This window comes from Propithecus coquereli, unplaced genomic scaffold, assembly GCF_000956105.1.
Source record: "Propithecus coquereli isolate 6110/MARCELLA unplaced genomic scaffold, Pcoq_1.0 Scaffold241, whole genome shotgun sequence".
Taxonomy (NCBI): Eukaryota; Metazoa; Chordata; class Mammalia; order Primates; family Indriidae; genus Propithecus; species Propithecus coquereli.
The window spans coordinates 412070-428475 of NW_012147964.1; the positions used below are offsets into that span (position 1 = coordinate 412070).

Genomic DNA, 16406 nt, shown 5'->3' on the forward strand with positions numbered 1-16406 from the left:
ACAAGAGACATGAGCTTCATTTGGGACAGGGAGCTTCTAAGCCAGGGTAGCGACTGCACCTGCCATCGTCAGGATTAAACGGTGTGAAATGCGTTAAATGCTTGGAATGCTGCTTAGCACCACGGTACTGTCCCTGCACATGCTTGTCCCAAGACAATGAAACAAACCATTATAGCTGGTGGGTTTTGGAGGCAAGAAGGTTGTAGAGTCCTATATGAGGACATCATCAGTGAGCCTGAAACCTTGCAGAAATCTTAGCTTGTCATCTCTGGGCAAGCTAGAAGATTTAACTCATTTCTGAGATGCTAATTCCTCTTTCACTTTTTCTCCTTATTATCTCCCCCCAAGCAGGAAGGACTAGAGAAATCATCAGAATTCTCTCCCAGAAGAGACACCACACAGACCCCACTGCAGCCTCTAAGCCATCTTGCCTCAGCTTCTTGGCTAAGGCAGGAGAACTGACCTGCTTATTGACAGCGCCCCACTGTGGTCAGACATGGATTGGGAAAATGCCACCATCTCCATCTGTTCCTGTGAAAAGTCCAGACTCATTTACCTAGTTTGCTTTTTTATCTCCATAGAAGAAACAGGACATGCGGGAGCTCCAGGAATGTGGCAGGCGCAATTGTGTCCAAAGGATGCTTTCTAATGATGAGGGGAAAAGTGAATTTTCTTCTTCCTGCTCTAGTCACCTCGCCTGAAACCCCTCAGCTGGGATCTGGATTCAGCGTGGTCCCTCTCTGGCCTCTCTGCTACATTTTATTCTCCCGAAGATCTTGCACCATCACTCCACATAATGCAACAATTCCCATATGGCTAAATAAGAAAAAAAAGGGGGGTTACATTCTTACAAATGCATAAGTACACCACCATCCCAGCTTAGGGGCACGTTGTCCCTGGACAGAATCTTTTGTCCAAAGACAAAAAAAAAAACTTCCTGTTCAAAGATACTCTGCCCATTTTCTTTGCCCGAGACATTTTTGAATCTTACATGTATACCTGGGTTAAAGATCATTTTGCTTTCTTAGTGTCATCTTGAACATGTCCCAGCGCAAAGGCCCCTGAAGCAAAGAAATCAGTGGTTTGGCCTTGTGTGTTTCATTTTACCATTTCTAGTTACTTTTCCAAAGTCATTGCTTTGTAGATATGTTTTTCGGCACATTAATCAGCGTGTGGAGTCTTCCTCATAAATTCTTTGCCTAGGAAAAACAAGCACCGCGTGTACTCACCATCACGTTGGTATTAACTGATGAGCACGTAAGTGCACATATAGTAGTAACATTCATCTGGTGTCGGGCAGGTGGGAGGGGGGAGAAGGGGATGGGTACATTCACACCTAATGGGTGCGGTGCGCACCGTCAGGGGGATGGGTGCGCTTGAAGTTCTGACTTGGGTGGGGTAAAGGCAATATATGTAACCTAAACATTTGTACCCCTGTACTATGCTGAAATAAAAAAGAATTATTAAAAAAATAAAAAAAATAAATGTGTGGGTGACTTTGTTATCAGAGGGTATTTCCAAAAAGATTTTAAACAGCAAAATGACCATCAATGTTAAAATACCAGGCAAGAGTCACCATCATTTATTTGAAGAAATTTCAGGTGTGGTTTTTGGGTTGTGGTCAAAGTCTTGTGGCCTGTTCTGCTTAACCAGCTCAAATGTCTCTTCCACATGGCAACAATGTAAACATTATATGATCCACGGCACCTGCTGGCTTTGAAATGATGTGATTCCTTTTGAAAAGGAGAGTTTAGGGACACTTACATGGGTTTCAAACGTGTGCACAAAGTGCAACTTTTTATATTGCGTGATTTTAAATTTATACAATTAAAACTTGCACGAGGCTAAGCATGATGGCTCACACCTGTAATCCTAGCTCTTTGGGAGGCGGAGATGGGAGGATTGCTTGAATTGGAGACTAGCCTGAGCAAGAGCAAGATCTCATCTCTACCAAAAATACAAAACTTAGCTGGGCATGGTAGCACAAGCCTGTAGTCCCAGCTACTCAGGGGGCTGAGGCAAGAGGAACACCTGAGCCCAGGAGTTTGAGGCGGCACTGCACTCCAGCCTTGGAAACAGAGTGAGACCCTGTCTCAAAAAACCAAAGCAGAACAAAACAAAACAATTCGCATGAAATGCAAACTTCCTGGACAGTTGACAAATCTTGTGCTTAATTCCCATTCGTGTTGCTATTGCTGTCTGGTCCAAGACAGTTGCAAAAAGACAGAATAAATAATACCGCAGGTTCAGATTCAGTCTTCTCTATCAAACATTTTTCCTTCCTCCCCACGTGAAGGCTGCCTTCTTTCTTCCCTCCTCCTCTCATTCCTTTGCATTCTTTTCAAGAACCAGCCTGGCTCCTACTTCTTCAAAACCCTTTTCTTATTCCGGCTCTCAAGGTAAATCCATCCTTTTTACTCAATTTATTAAGGACTGCGCAACATGACTCACCCCACATGCGCTGTGCTGTTTCACAAACGGTGTTACGTGTGCTCGTACCTCATGCCTCCCTGGATTATAAACTTCTTGAAGGCAAGGACGGAGATGACCAATTAAATTTTCCTTTCTGCCACTTAATCATTATTTCTCAAGCTCTACACTGTTGAGGCTTTGGGCTGGAAGGTTCCTTGTTTGTAAGGGGCTGGTCTTTGCACTGGAGGACATTGAACAGCACCCCTAGCCTCCACCCACTAGATGGCAGTAGTACCCTACCCCTGAGTCTTGACAGCCAAAAAAATGTCCCCGGACGTTGCTGAATATTCCCCTGAGGGTTCCCAAATCACCCCTCTTTGAGAACCACCTCTTTAAATATCTTTTTTGGTTCCAAAGACATTAAACATTGCATCTAGAAGCAAATCGAAATGACGACAATATGGATTGTGTTTTATTTCAACACAGCTTGGAAAGTCAGATCCGGCACTCTCAGACATGAGCCTCACACCACCAACCCTGTGGCCGTCCACTCCAGCTAGATAAGGTTATATTATAAATTTACTAGAACCTAAGAAAATAGGATGTTTAACCCTCACCACCTAGGAGAAAGGTTGTCCTCTGTTTACAGAAAAGAAGCCAAACTCTGTAAAATAATTTAAAGAGGTTTATTCTGAGCCAAATTTGAGGACCATGACCTGGAGCCACACCCAGATAGCCTTGAGCAAGTGGACTCGTAGTGGTGGGGTCACAGTTTGGTCTTACACATTTCGGGGAGACAGGAATTATTTATTTAAATTTATTGGTCATCTATTGACCCAGGCAGCGCGTTGGCCATAATGAATGAAAACAAACACAGAATACAGAGACCGTTATTAATAAAAATACCACATTTTATTTATTAAGCATTCAACAACCAATAACAGTGTTTATGCCATAAGTTTCTATTCTAGTTTTTTTTTTCCATTATATTTTCTTACCTCTACCAACACTGTAGGATATCAGGTCTCAGAGCAGTTCAAAGACAACACGGATGGAACTGGAGATCATTATCTTAAGTGAAACACGCTGGACATAGACAGATATCCCATGTTCTCACTCACAAGTCGGTGCTAAAAAATGTGTATAGGCCGGGCACAGTGGCTCACGCCTGTAATCCTAGCTCTCTGGGAGGCCGAGGCGGGCGGATTGTTTGAGCTCAGGAGTTCGAGACCAGCCTGAGCAAGAGCAAGACCCCGTCTCTACTAAAATTAGAAAGAAATTAATTGGACAACTAAAAATATATAGAAAAAATTAGCCGGGCATGGTGGCGCATGCCTGTAGTCCCAGCTACTCGGGAGGCTGAGGCAGGAGGATCGCTTGAGCCCAGGAGTTTGAGGTTGCTGTGAGCTAGGATGACGCCACGGCACTCTAGCCTGGGCAACAGAGTGAGACTCTGTCTCAAAAAAAAAAAAATGTGTATACACATGGATGTAGAGTGTGGAATGACAGACAAAGGAGATTGGAAGGGCGAGGGGAGGGAGGGGGACGGAGCATGAGAAATTACTTAACGGGTAGAGTGTACATTATTCAGGTGATGGACACCCTAAAACCTCTAACTGGACCATTATGCAATCTATGCATTAGCAAAATTGCACTTGTACCCCATAAATTTATACACATTAAAAAAGGGCAAAAGTAAGTATGAAAAAAAAAAAGCAAAGAAAACTCAAGGTAGAATTCAGTTATTACTTAGTTCCTCGTAATTGAAAGACAAGGTTAAATGTTAGCAACTTACGTTCATATTATACAATTTTAATCCCTGAAAATGGGGATTGGGTCTGGTCCCACCAACCGACAAATGCATTTTGCGATGCTATTATTGTTTTTCCCCATTTTTCTTGCTCAAAATTTTTGACCCGATCCATCTGTAGTTATTACTGCCACTTTGCAGTTCGCTATGAACTAATCCCTGGACCGATGGTTTTCGACTGGGGGGAATTTTGGTTCCCTGGAGGCATCTTTGGTTGCCATGACTGGTGGGAGATGTTGCCGGCATCCAGGGAGGAGATAGCAGAGATGTAGCTAAACATCCTCCAATGCAAAGACCAGCCCCTTACAAACAAGGAAACTTCCAGCCCAAAGCATCAACAGTGCAGAGCTTGAGTAATAATGATTAAGTGGCGGAAAGAACATCTAATTGGTCATCTCCATCCTTGCCGTCAAGAAGTTTATAATCCAGGGAGGCATGATGTACGAGCACACGTAACACCGTCTGTGAAACAGCACAGCGCATGTGGGGTGAGTCATGTTGCGCAGTCCTTAATAAACTGAGTAAAAAGGATGGATTTACCTTGAGAGCCTGAACAAGAAAAGGGTTTTGAAGGAAGTAGAAGCCAGGCTGGTTCTTGAAAAGAATGCAAAGGAATGGGAGGAGGAGGGAAGAAAGAAGGCAGCTTTCATGTGAGGACAAATGAAAATGGTTCGATAGAGAAGACTGAATCCAAACCTGCAGTATTATTTACTCTGTCTTTTTGCAACTGCCTTGGACCAGACAGCAATAGCAACACAAATGGCAGTTAAGCACAGGATTTGTCAACTGTCCAGGAAGTTTGCATTTCATGCAAATTTTGTTCTGTTTTTTTGAGACAGGGTCTCACTCTGTCGCCCAGGCTTGAGTGCAGTGGTGTCCTCACAGCTCACTGCAGCCTCAAACTCCTGGGCTCCAGCGATCCTCCTTCTTCTGCCTCCCAAGTAGCTGGAACTACAGGTGTGCACCACCGTGCCTGGCTAATTTTTCTGATTTTTGTAGAGACAGGGTCTCCCTCTTGCTCAGGCTGGTCTCGAACTCCTGAGCTCATGCGATCCTCCCACCTTGGCCTCCCAAATTGCTAGGATTACAGGTGTGAGCCACCTCGCCAGGCTTGATGCAAATTTTAATTGTGCAGATTTTAAATTATGCAATATGAAAAGTCGCACCTCGTGCACACGTTTCAAAACCATGTGAATATCTCTAAACTCTTGCTTTTCAAAAGGAATCACATCAAGTTTCAAAGCCAGCAGGTGGTGTGGATCTTACACTCTTTACATTGTTGCCATGTGGAAGAGACATTTGAGCTGATTAAGCAGAACAGGCCACAATTCTTTGTCCATGACTCAAAAACTACACCCGAAATTTCTTCAAATAAATGATGATAACTCTTGCCTGCTACTTTAATATTGATGGTCATTTTGTCCTTTAAAAATCTCTTTGGAAATATCCTCTGGGAACAAAGTCACCCACACATTTTTTTAATGTGCTGAAAATCACATCTACAAACCAATAGCTTTGGAAAATTAATTAGAAATGGTAAGAACAAAACAAATAAGGCATACACCGCTGATTTCTTTGTTTCAGGGGCATTTGTGCTGGGACATGTTCAAGACGACACTAAGAAAACAAAATGATCTTTAACCCAGTTATACATGTAAGATTCAAAAATGCCTCAGGCAAGGAAAATGGGCAAAGTCTCTTAGGACAAAATAATTTTATTTTATTTTTTTTTTGTCTTTGGACAAAAGATTCTGTCCAGGGACAACGTGCCCCTAAGCTGGGATGGTGGTGTATTTTTGCATTTGCAAGAATGTATAACCCTCCCTTTTTCCCATTTAGCCATATGGGAATTGTTGCATTATGTGGAGTGATACTGCAAGATCTTCGGGAGAATAAAATGTAGCAGAGAGGCCAGAGAGGGACCACGCTGAATCCAGATCCCAGCTGAGGAGTTTCAGGCGAGGTGACTAGAGCAGGAAGAAGAAAATTCACTTTTCCCCTCATCATTAGAAAGCATCCTTTGGACACAATCGTAGGTGCCACCCTACTGGATTCTGGAACTATGAATTCTCCCTCATGCCCTGTTCCTTCTATGGAGATTAAAAGCCAAAAGAGGTAAATGAGTCTGGACTTTTCACAAGAAAAGATGGAGATGGTGGCATTTTCCCAATCCATGTCTGACCACAGTGGGGCGCCGTCAATAAGCAGGTCAGTCCTCCTGCCTTAGCCAACAAGCAGACACAAGATGGCTTAGAGGCTGCACTGGGGTACATGTGGTGTCTCTTCTAGAAGAGAATTCTGATGACTTCTCTAGTCCTTCCTACTTGGGCGGAGACAATAAAGAGAAAAAATGAAAGAGGAATTAGCATCTCAGAAATGAACTAAAACTTCTAGCTTGCCCAGAGATGACAAGCTAAGATTTCTGCAAGGTTTCAGGCTCACTGATGATGTCCTCATATAGGACTCTACAACCTTCTTGCCTCCAAAACCCACCAGCTATAATGGTTTGTTTCATTGTCTTGGGACAAGCATGTGCAGGGACAGTACCGTGGTGCTAAGCAGCATTCCAAGCATTTAACGCATTTCACACCGTTTAATCCTGACGATGGCAGGTGCAGTCGCTACCCTGGCTTAGAAGCTCCCTGTCCCAAATGAAGCTCATGTCTCTTGTGACAGGTCCTGGTGGCATAACATCCAGGCTGCTGCAAGGGACGAGCCCAGGCACAAGAGTCGCAGCACGCAGGAATCCATGGCGTCCAACCACAGCACTAACAGTCTATTCATAGTCCTGCAAATCTAGACAATTTTACAAGCCAGAGGTCATTCTTATCACGCACAGCCTTCGGGTTTTCACTCGAGTGTCAGCTTCTCACTGAGGCTCACTGTGGCTGCCTTGTTTACACCTGGACTCCTCTCACCCCCTGCAATCGGTTGTCTACTGCCCTATGTTTTTTCTGTAACATTCGTCACTTTCTAACATGCCATAAAATTCACCTTTTGTGCTTTGTTTTCTGCCTCCCCCCCACTAGCATGTTAGTTCCATGAGGACCAGGACTTTGTCAATGTGTCCATTTCCCTAGCATCTACACACAGGGGACAGTAAATGTGTGTTAAATGAATGTTGTTAAATCCATCTAAAATTTTGTGTTCAATATCCTTTTGATGTTTGTGGATGGAAAGAAAGAAGGAAGGGAGGGAAGGAGGAAGGAAGGAAGGAGATAGGAAGGAAGAAGGTAAAGAGGGAAGAGTTCTTCTGGTATGGGTCTCAAATACGAGAAACTTCAGCTTCATAATGCAGGAACCTAATGCAATTTTTCTTTTCTGTCAGATCAAAGAACCAGGAAGCTCCTGGAAGCAGGAGATGTCGGGTTCAGACAAGCCACCCTCAGTGAGCGGATCATACCTCTTTGGTGTGGGTGGTAGAGCGAGACATCTCAGTGCTTTCCGTTTCGACCCCTTTCCGGATCCCACTGAACCACTTCTTAGAGGCTCGTGTTACATCCAGAGCACGGTTTGGAGAAAGGACCCTCAATGGGAGACTGAAGATCCAAAAGACACCACGCCCTGCTCTCTACGACTCCCTCATTAGTTGTCTGTTTAATCGTGGTCATGCTCATGTGGGTTCATTTTGTTTAAACTCAGATTCCTAGGTCGTAGAAAAGGACACTGAACAGATGGAAGCGAAGGCACACGGCACACCCGAGCAGCGCCTAAACCCTCTTTGCAAACTCAAGACAGCCCCAGAGTAAAAGGCCAGGGAAGGGTGAGAATGAGAACAACCATCCACTAAGACGCTGGGGCTAGGATGATGGGCAATGACATAAGGAGCCTTACCTGGCGATTCAGGAGACAGTGGACCACAAAGAGCAGCACCCCCTGCAGGACGTTGACGATGGTGAATAAGTAGTCGATGACCAAGCCAACCGTCTTCCCTACTTCTTTAACCATGAAAAAACCAAGGCCCCAGGAACATCCCAGCACAAACAGCTGAGCGACGGCTTTAAACGTCATGACTCTGGGGGAAAGGAGTAATAATGACTACTGCTTGTCAGGTACTCACCACACGTTCAGTTCACACCACTGCTGACTCAACGCCCTGCGTGCACTGCCTCACTAAACCTCACGACAGCCTCGTGCAGTTGCGTGACCGATACAAGGTCACCCAGCTTGAGGCTACGGTAGAACTCATGCTGCCAATCACTGCGGATCCCTGAGAATAACGCCGTCTTCCCCACCTCTCGGAAATGATTTGGTCTGTCTGCAAAGTCTTCCACCTGGACTTACTGGGAGATTTGTGGGAGATGCTTCCAGAAATTTGTATTGGAAATAGTCGGATGATGACGGTGATGTCCTGACTTCAGAACATAGCGCAGTGTTGGGTTTCTTGAAACAAAAGTTGTGTTTGGTGTGACGGAGTGGGGTTGTCGATGGCAGCTGGCAGGGAGAGCTGGTGTGTGTGAGGGTGCGAGTGCGTGTGCGTGTCCGTGTGTGTGTATTTGCTTGTGCGTGTGCACTCATGCACACACGTGTAGGAGGACTGGGGAAACAGCAAGAAAAGCGACACTCTGATGTCACTTCCAGGATTGAGGAAACTGAGGCCAAGAGAGGTTAAGTTGGTCTGATAAGTAGATGAGACCAAAGCCAGGGTCTGAAATTGGGCAGATATTCCTTTAAGTTTTATCCACTTTATGACTCACCAATGCAAGACACTGACCCACTCGTGGGGACGGTGAGCAGTGAGCTCATATTAATATTATCACTGGGGATGCTAGTAGCATCCACCACATAGGTCGGAGTTAGAAGCTTTCCGTGAAATGATATTGATAAATGCCCTGTATCTACCGAGTTCCTACCTAATATTAGTTATTGTCATCATTATTTTCAATACTTTAGATTGATATTAATGGGAATTGAGTTTCAACAACCAAGGAGAACAGAGTCCAGAGGTGGAGAGACTCTTGGGGGGAAAAGGATAATGTCGATTTTGGCATTGATGTCATACGGAGAGTGCGTCATACAAAGGAGACACTTGATAAATGTTTCTCAAATAAAGAAATAAAGGAGCATGTTGAGTTATCTGAAAATCGTAGTTTTTACTTCTTCTAGAAGTTGTCCCTCACATACCGTTTATGGAGTGCAAGGAAAATTTATATCATAGGTTTTTATATCATGGTTTTTTTTATCTTTCCCAGGAAGAATAGTTAGATAGGAATAATCTGTGGGTACTGCAGATTCTGGAACCTTCTTACCTGGTGTCCTGAATGGTGGAAACTTCTTTATTGAGGGAGGAAAGTTTGCTTCTCAAAATCCACAGAATTTGGAAGTAGAACACCAGGTTTATCTGCGGAAACGTCATAGAAATAACTTTGAATTTTCTTTTCAGGCCATTTCACCCAATCCAACTTGAGGTGGACCTAAGAATCTTTTCCCAATTGGTACAGGTTCCATGAGGATGGTATGGACATATGCTCTGGTCTACAGACGACACAGGTATATACCCTGTAGCACTTGGCACTTGGTTTGAGTGACTATAGAATTTGTTATTCAAACCAGGACATTTTGAAAGTGGAAGGGTCCTATTAACGTCTATCCAGGCAACAGATAAAATAAGGAAGTTCCTGGCAACCAGGTAAACACCTGTCACCTGTGCAGAGAGGACACTCACCAAATATCTGTTGAATGAACGAATGTGAGGTTTTGAACGGAATCCCCAGCAGATGGTTATATTATTAATATATCAGAGCAACTAGTGAGTTAGAGGGAATGCAGAGAAAGACAAGTGAAGACAGCATTTTCAGGAAGAGAGGTCGATCCTTATCAAAGGGGCTGTATTTCCTTATCTTTATCTCATTTCTGCTTTAAAGATGAGAAACACATTTCACTATGCTTGGCCAACCCAGGGCAGGCACACCCATAAATAACTATCACCTACCAAGATAATGACTCCCACCGGCCCCAGGAAGCTCCAAATGAACCCTTTGTCAAGCTTGAGCCAGCAGCTGTTGAGAGAAAGAGACGCATTAGCTGCTTGGGTACGGCTCCCGGAGCAAGACCTGAACAGTGCCAGGAGCCATTTGGTTCAGAATCAGAATTTCAGGTGGAGTCGGGTGACTGGGTCATCGTCTGACACAAGCTGTATCCTCTGAGCCTCGATTTCCCAAAGTGTGGAGTGGGGCTCATGGAAGTCCTGGAGAGATTAAACGACACCGTAGCTATACACCAAGTCCTGAAGTCAGGTAATGTCAGTCCTCCGACTTTGTTGTTCTCCTTTGATGTTGTGTTAGCTATTCTGGATCTTTTGCCTCCTTTCTATAAATTTTAGAATCACCAAGTCAATATCCACACCATCGTTTTCTGGGATTTTGATTGGGAATGTGTTGCATCTATAGATCAAGTTGGAAAGAAGTGACATCTTGACACTATGGAATCTTTCTATTCATAAACGTGAGATATCACCCCAATTTATTTTGACTCCTTGATTTATTTTCTCACCAGAATGTTGTAATTTCCCTCGCATAGAACTTGTAGGAAAGATTAAATAAGATAATGTGTGTGAAGTTTTGGGGTAGAGTTCCTGGCAAAGAGTTAAAGCTCGATAAATGTCGTTTTCATGGTGATAATGATTGCTAAAATGAGGAGAATAAAAATAATAATTTAACTACAACCACAAAGACAAGCAACACTAAATAAGCACCTTCTGTGTCCCAAGCATTCTGTTGCCCAAATACTTTGTCTCCTGTTCTGACTTACGTTGGCAACGATAGTGTAACTTATTCTGAAAGGGAACCTGGCCGTGTGAATCTGGCAAAAGGAACAAGGAATGGCCAACACTCAATGGGCAGGAAAAACTCCCACCTGAGTTCTGTTCCAAGGGTTGCAAACCATGACCTATGGGCCAGATCTAGTCCACTGTTTGTTTTTGTAAATAAAGTTTTATTGAAACACAGTCATACTCATTCACGTACTATAAACGCTGCTTTCATCTGACAAGGTCAATGCTGAGTTGTTGCAACAGAGACCGTGTGGCCTGCAAAGCCAAACATGTTGACCATGTGGCCTTTTATAGAAAAAGTCTGGCAACCTCCAATCTCCCCTGCCCTTCCGTCTCCAGAATCGTTCTGGTGGGACGTAGGGTTCTAGCTGGAAATTTGCCATCTCTTTGACTACAAGAGGGACAGCACCATACCTGATGCTTTCGTGCACCCACAACCTACCTCCTAACCCACGTGCCATGGCCCACATAGCAACTTCTTCAACTAACTGCTGTGCAGAGCTGTAGTGCGGCAGTAACACATGGCTGTGAAGAGTACTGTCTCGTGAATTCCGACTTACTCTCCCCTTAGCTCTGACCTTGGGAAAGTTTATGAAATGAATGAAGCTTCTGATGTCCTGTGCATAAGACAAAAAACTGTCAATCTTGTAGGATCATGGAGAGGATGACATGAGCTCCTGAGTCCAGGAAGCGCTAGCTTTGATACATCATGGGCCTTTGATAGTTGTTAATATTGTAATTCTTTCATATTGGAGATTAAACTCAACCCATGCCATACTCTAAAACCTGCAGCCCGCGGGTTCTTATCGTGGGGCCATGGATTTGCGCTACGTGTCCTGAACTAACTGAAGGTGCATTCAAACCTTTGTGTGTATGTATATTTTCCCAGAGACGGGGTCTGGCTTTCACTGAAATTCCCAAAGGGATCTAACCCCAAAGATGCTGAGAAACATTATGCTACGGATTTCCAAGAGAAAATAGAATTCGGGCTTAAGGAAGGGCTGATTTGAAGTATAATTCACAATTGTGAGGGTCGGTGGCTCACACCTGTAATCCTAGCACTCTGGGAGGCTGAGGCAGGAGGATTGCTTGAGCCCAGGGGTTTGAAGTTACACTGAGCTGTGATCACGCCACTGCACTCTACCCAGGGTAATGGAGCTAGATCCTGTCTCAAAAAAAAAAAAAAAATCCCTATTGGAAGACAGATTAAAAAAACATTTTGATTTCAAATCACACAGGGGCCATGGACACCACTTCCACCACAAACACACACATTATGCTTACTGAGTATATGTTCCATAATTTTTGTGTCCAGCTATTGCAGACACAGCGACAATAACAGCCGGGATCCCATAGCCTACGGGGTACATGAACCTCTTCTTGAATCGTCCTGAGCTGGTGTAGTTAGCCACCTTGAGGTTCCTGACGGTGAGGAAGAGGTGCAGCCCTTCGAGGAACATCCAGGTGAAGGCGGCCAGGTAGAGGTAGTGCAGCAGCCCTGCAATGACAGAGCAGAGCCCCTGGAGGGGGAGAGAAGAGTGAGGGGCGTGCAGCAGGTGCGATCTGTACCTGAGTGTAGCCTCAGCTCTTAGCATTTCCTGGATGCTGCCTGGAATTTCCCTTTGAGCACCTGGGCCATTTTGCTAGGGGGCAACCCATTTTCTGGGGACTTCTGCTGGCCACTGAAGTCTGCTTATCTCATGCATGGAGCAAGCCAGAAAGTCAAGGAGTAGCTGTCCTGGGAACAGCTCCCTAAATGCATAACAGACAACACTTGGTAGGTAAATACTCTATTGCCTAAGCCCTTCAGGTGGACAAGTTCTAAGACATGTGCTCTATGCTGCCCCCTGGAGCTCCTCAGTGGGATTACGTCCCAGTTGCCCTCAGTGGAAATTTCCTTTAAAACACTTCTTAACAAAATGTGGTATATGTATACCATGGAATACGACTCATCCACGAAGAAGGATGACTTAATGCCTTTTGCAACAATTTGGTTGGAACTGGAGACCATTGTCCCAAGGGAAGTATCTAAAGCAGAGGTCCCCAACCTTTTTGGCACCAGGGGCCAGTTTCATGAAAGACAATCTTTCCACGGACCCAGGTCGTGGAAAGGCTTGTGCAGTGATGTGAGCGCTGGGGAGCGACTGTAAATACAGATAAAGCTTCACTCGCTCGCCCGCCGCTCACCTCCTGCTGTGCAGCCCCGTTCCTAACAGGCCACAGACCGGTGCTGGTCTGGCCCAGGGGTTGGGGAACCACAGATTTAAAGAACGGAAAAGCAAACACCACATGTACTCACTATTAAATTGGAAATAACTGACAAGCACACATGTGCATATAGGGAAGTAAATCTCAAAGGAAAAAATCAAGCAGTGGGGAAGAGGGTAGAGGGGTTGGGTGAAAACCTGCCTAACGGGTACAATGAACACCGACTCGAGCATTACAAAAGCGATCCATGTAACCAAAAACATATGTACCTCCATAACACTTTGAAATGAAAAAACACTTCTGTTTAATGACTGTTTTTACTTCTCTGTCGTTTTTCCCCCTCTCAGATCACAAATAAGCAACTTGCACTCACTTGCTGCGGGATCTGGTTGGGGAACAGAATGCTAATGAGCACATGGGAGGAAACATCCGCCATTCACTGGAGCTGCCTCAACACAAATAAATGCATTTTTAGGGCCATCTGATATCACTTTTCTTAGGTGAAAATACCAGGATCACATGCCATAAATGGAATAACTACACAAATAAATACTAAGAAATTAAATTTTTGACTGGTTTTTTTTTTTTGCTTTTGATCTATTATAGAAACATCTCAAGTACTACACATTTCTAAACTATCTAAGCCAACACACACATACACACACACACACACACACACACACACAATTATTTAATCAGAAAGGAAATGCTACCATCCAAGGTTAACTGGGTTCTGATGTTTCTTCCAAAGCAAAATGTTTTAAACTTAGCGACCCAAATACCTCTAGATCTTATTTAATGACTAAAGTATCTTTTTTCAGCTTTATTGATGTATGATTAACAAATTTAAAAATTGTATATATTGAAAGCGTACAATGTGGTGTTTTAACACACATAAACCTTCAGCAAAGGATTGCTACAATCAAGCTAATTAACATACCCACACTCATATAGTTAACACTTTTTTGTGTATGGTGGGAACACATAAGGTCTACTCTTTTAGCAAATTCTAAGTATACAAGACATTATTATTTCTAAATTTTATTTTCTATTAGGTACAATTGACAAAAATTCTATGTAGCTACCATGTATAATAGGATTTTATATATATGCATATGTATACACACACATTGTGGAATAATTATATCCAGCTAATTAACATATGCATCACCTCACATACTTATTTTTTATAATGAGAACATTTAAAATCTACTCTCTTCGCAATTTTTAAATAGGCCACACATTGGTATTAACTATACCCACCACGCTGCACGTTAGATATCTAGATCTCATCAAGAGTAACTTGTGATACAATCTACTAACTTGTACATTTCCAATGACCTCCTGTTGAAGTATGAACAGTATTCTATATTATATTGATGTTGGCAACTATCAGAAACACTTGTATTTTTTTTCCAGTTTGCCTTTACACTTCTGCAAGTGAAAACATTCTGAAAATATACGTCCTAGTGGGGTTTCATCGTCTTGGAAATTACAGAGGCTTAGGTTTTTTGCCCGATATAAAGAGAAAACCCAGTTTGGTTTATGTACACCAGAAGAGATTAAAAAGCTCGATTGACTACATCATTCTCTCTTTGTTACGGGCTGAAGTGTGTTCTTCCAAGTCCAAGGGCTGCAGTTCTAATCCTCAGCACCACATCGTGGGACTGTACTTGGAGACAGAGCCTTTAAAGAGGTGATTCAGGTAAAACGAGGTCATTGGGGTGGGCTTTGCTCCAACCTGACTCATGTCCACATAAGAAGAGGCGGTTAGGACACAGACACACACAGAGAGTCGACCGTGTGAAGGCACAGGGAGAAGACAGACGTCTACAAGCCAAGGAGGGAGACTCCAGAAGAAACTAACCCTGCAGACACCTAGGTCTCAGGCTTGCACCCTCCGAAACCGTGAGAAAATAAATTTCTGTTGTTTAAGTCACCCAGTCTGTGGTACTTGTCATGGCAGCCCTAGTAAATGAATATACTTTTCTAGAAGTTGTGCTTTATGATCTCTCACAATTCTCCAGACGCGTTCACAGATACAAAGTTCTCTATTCCACATGGGTAACAAAACGTCCATAACTAGTCATGATAAAGTAACAGGAACTGCATTGACCCTCCCACCTTGAACAACGAAACGTTGAATACAATACATGAGATTGTGAGTTTGAGATATTGGACAGTAGGCAGTGCACACAGTGATTCCTAAAAGGAGGGACACAGGTGAGGTGACTCCCTGAAGCCTGCTGCTCACTTCCAAAGAGGGTTCCCAGGTCACAGCCCAGGAAGGAGAAACCCCCAAATAAGCCCCAGCAGTCTTGCTGAATTGAGGAAACAGGAATTCAGAGTTTCAGGAGACTGTGATGGGTTGAACTGCGTTTTCCTTCCCCAAATTCATACATCGAAGTGTTATCGCCCCATATCTCAGAATGAGACCTTGTTTGAAAAAAAAAAAAGGCTTGTAGATGTAATTATTAATACTTAAGATAAGGTCACACTGCACTAGGGTTGGCCCCTCAGCTGACATTACTCAGGTCTTTATAGAAAAGGCAAACACACACACAAAAAAAGCATCACGTGAAGATAAGGCAGAGATGGTGGTGATGCTTCTGCAAGCCCAGGAATGGCAAAGATGGCCAGAAACCACCAGAAGCTGGAGGAGGGGCATGGAACAGGTTCTCCTGTGCAGCCCTGAGTAAGAACCAACCCTGTCAACACATATTTTTTGACGTCTGGTCTGCAGAACTGTGAGACAATACGTTTCTGGTGGTTAAGCCACTGAGTTTATGGTACTTTGTTACGACAACTCTAGACAACCAATACAAGTTAGCTAGAATTTATGAGGCAAAATACCACAGAGTAGGGAGCTACAGAGGGTGTAGGAGAGAAGGGAAGGAGGAGATTGGCAGAGGGTTTCCCTTGAATCTTTGACTGAATCTTTATCAGTACCCGCTTGTAAGGAAACCAACCAAGACTAGGGAGAGGCCCCCAGAAAGGAGTGCCTTCCTCTCAGAAAAAAAAGTGCTTTCATAACTTTCTAGCTGTGTGATTATACTGCTTTAGAGTTAAAAGGAGCCTTGGAGAAAATCTAGTTCCAATTCTTCCTGAATATTATGATGGCCATGATCTCCATAAAGGTAAAAGCTAGTATTGTTGTCTGAGCAATGAATCCACATTCTTCTATTTAAATATCTTTTATCTTTT

The 16406-nt window shown here is 43.7% G+C and overlaps 1 protein-coding gene across 1 annotated transcript in view; it reads right to left on the reverse strand.

The window, feature by feature from the left end:
• Positions 1 to 8008: 8008 nt before the first annotated feature.
• The window catches only part of LOC105811843 (putative EGF-like module-containing mucin-like hormone receptor-like 4), a 28315-nt gene continuing 19917 nt past the window's right edge, over positions 8009 to 16406 (reverse strand). The window contains exons 7-10 of the mRNA XM_012646117.1: positions 12279 to 12514; positions 10155 to 10221; positions 9472 to 9563; positions 8009 to 8237 (exon numbers count right to left, since the gene is read on the reverse strand). Of these exons, the coding sequence (XP_012501571.1) occupies positions 8009 to 8237; positions 9472 to 9563; positions 10155 to 10221; positions 12279 to 12514 (624 nt within the window). The remainder of the gene's footprint in view (positions 8238 to 9471; positions 9564 to 10154; positions 10222 to 12278; positions 12515 to 16406) is intronic.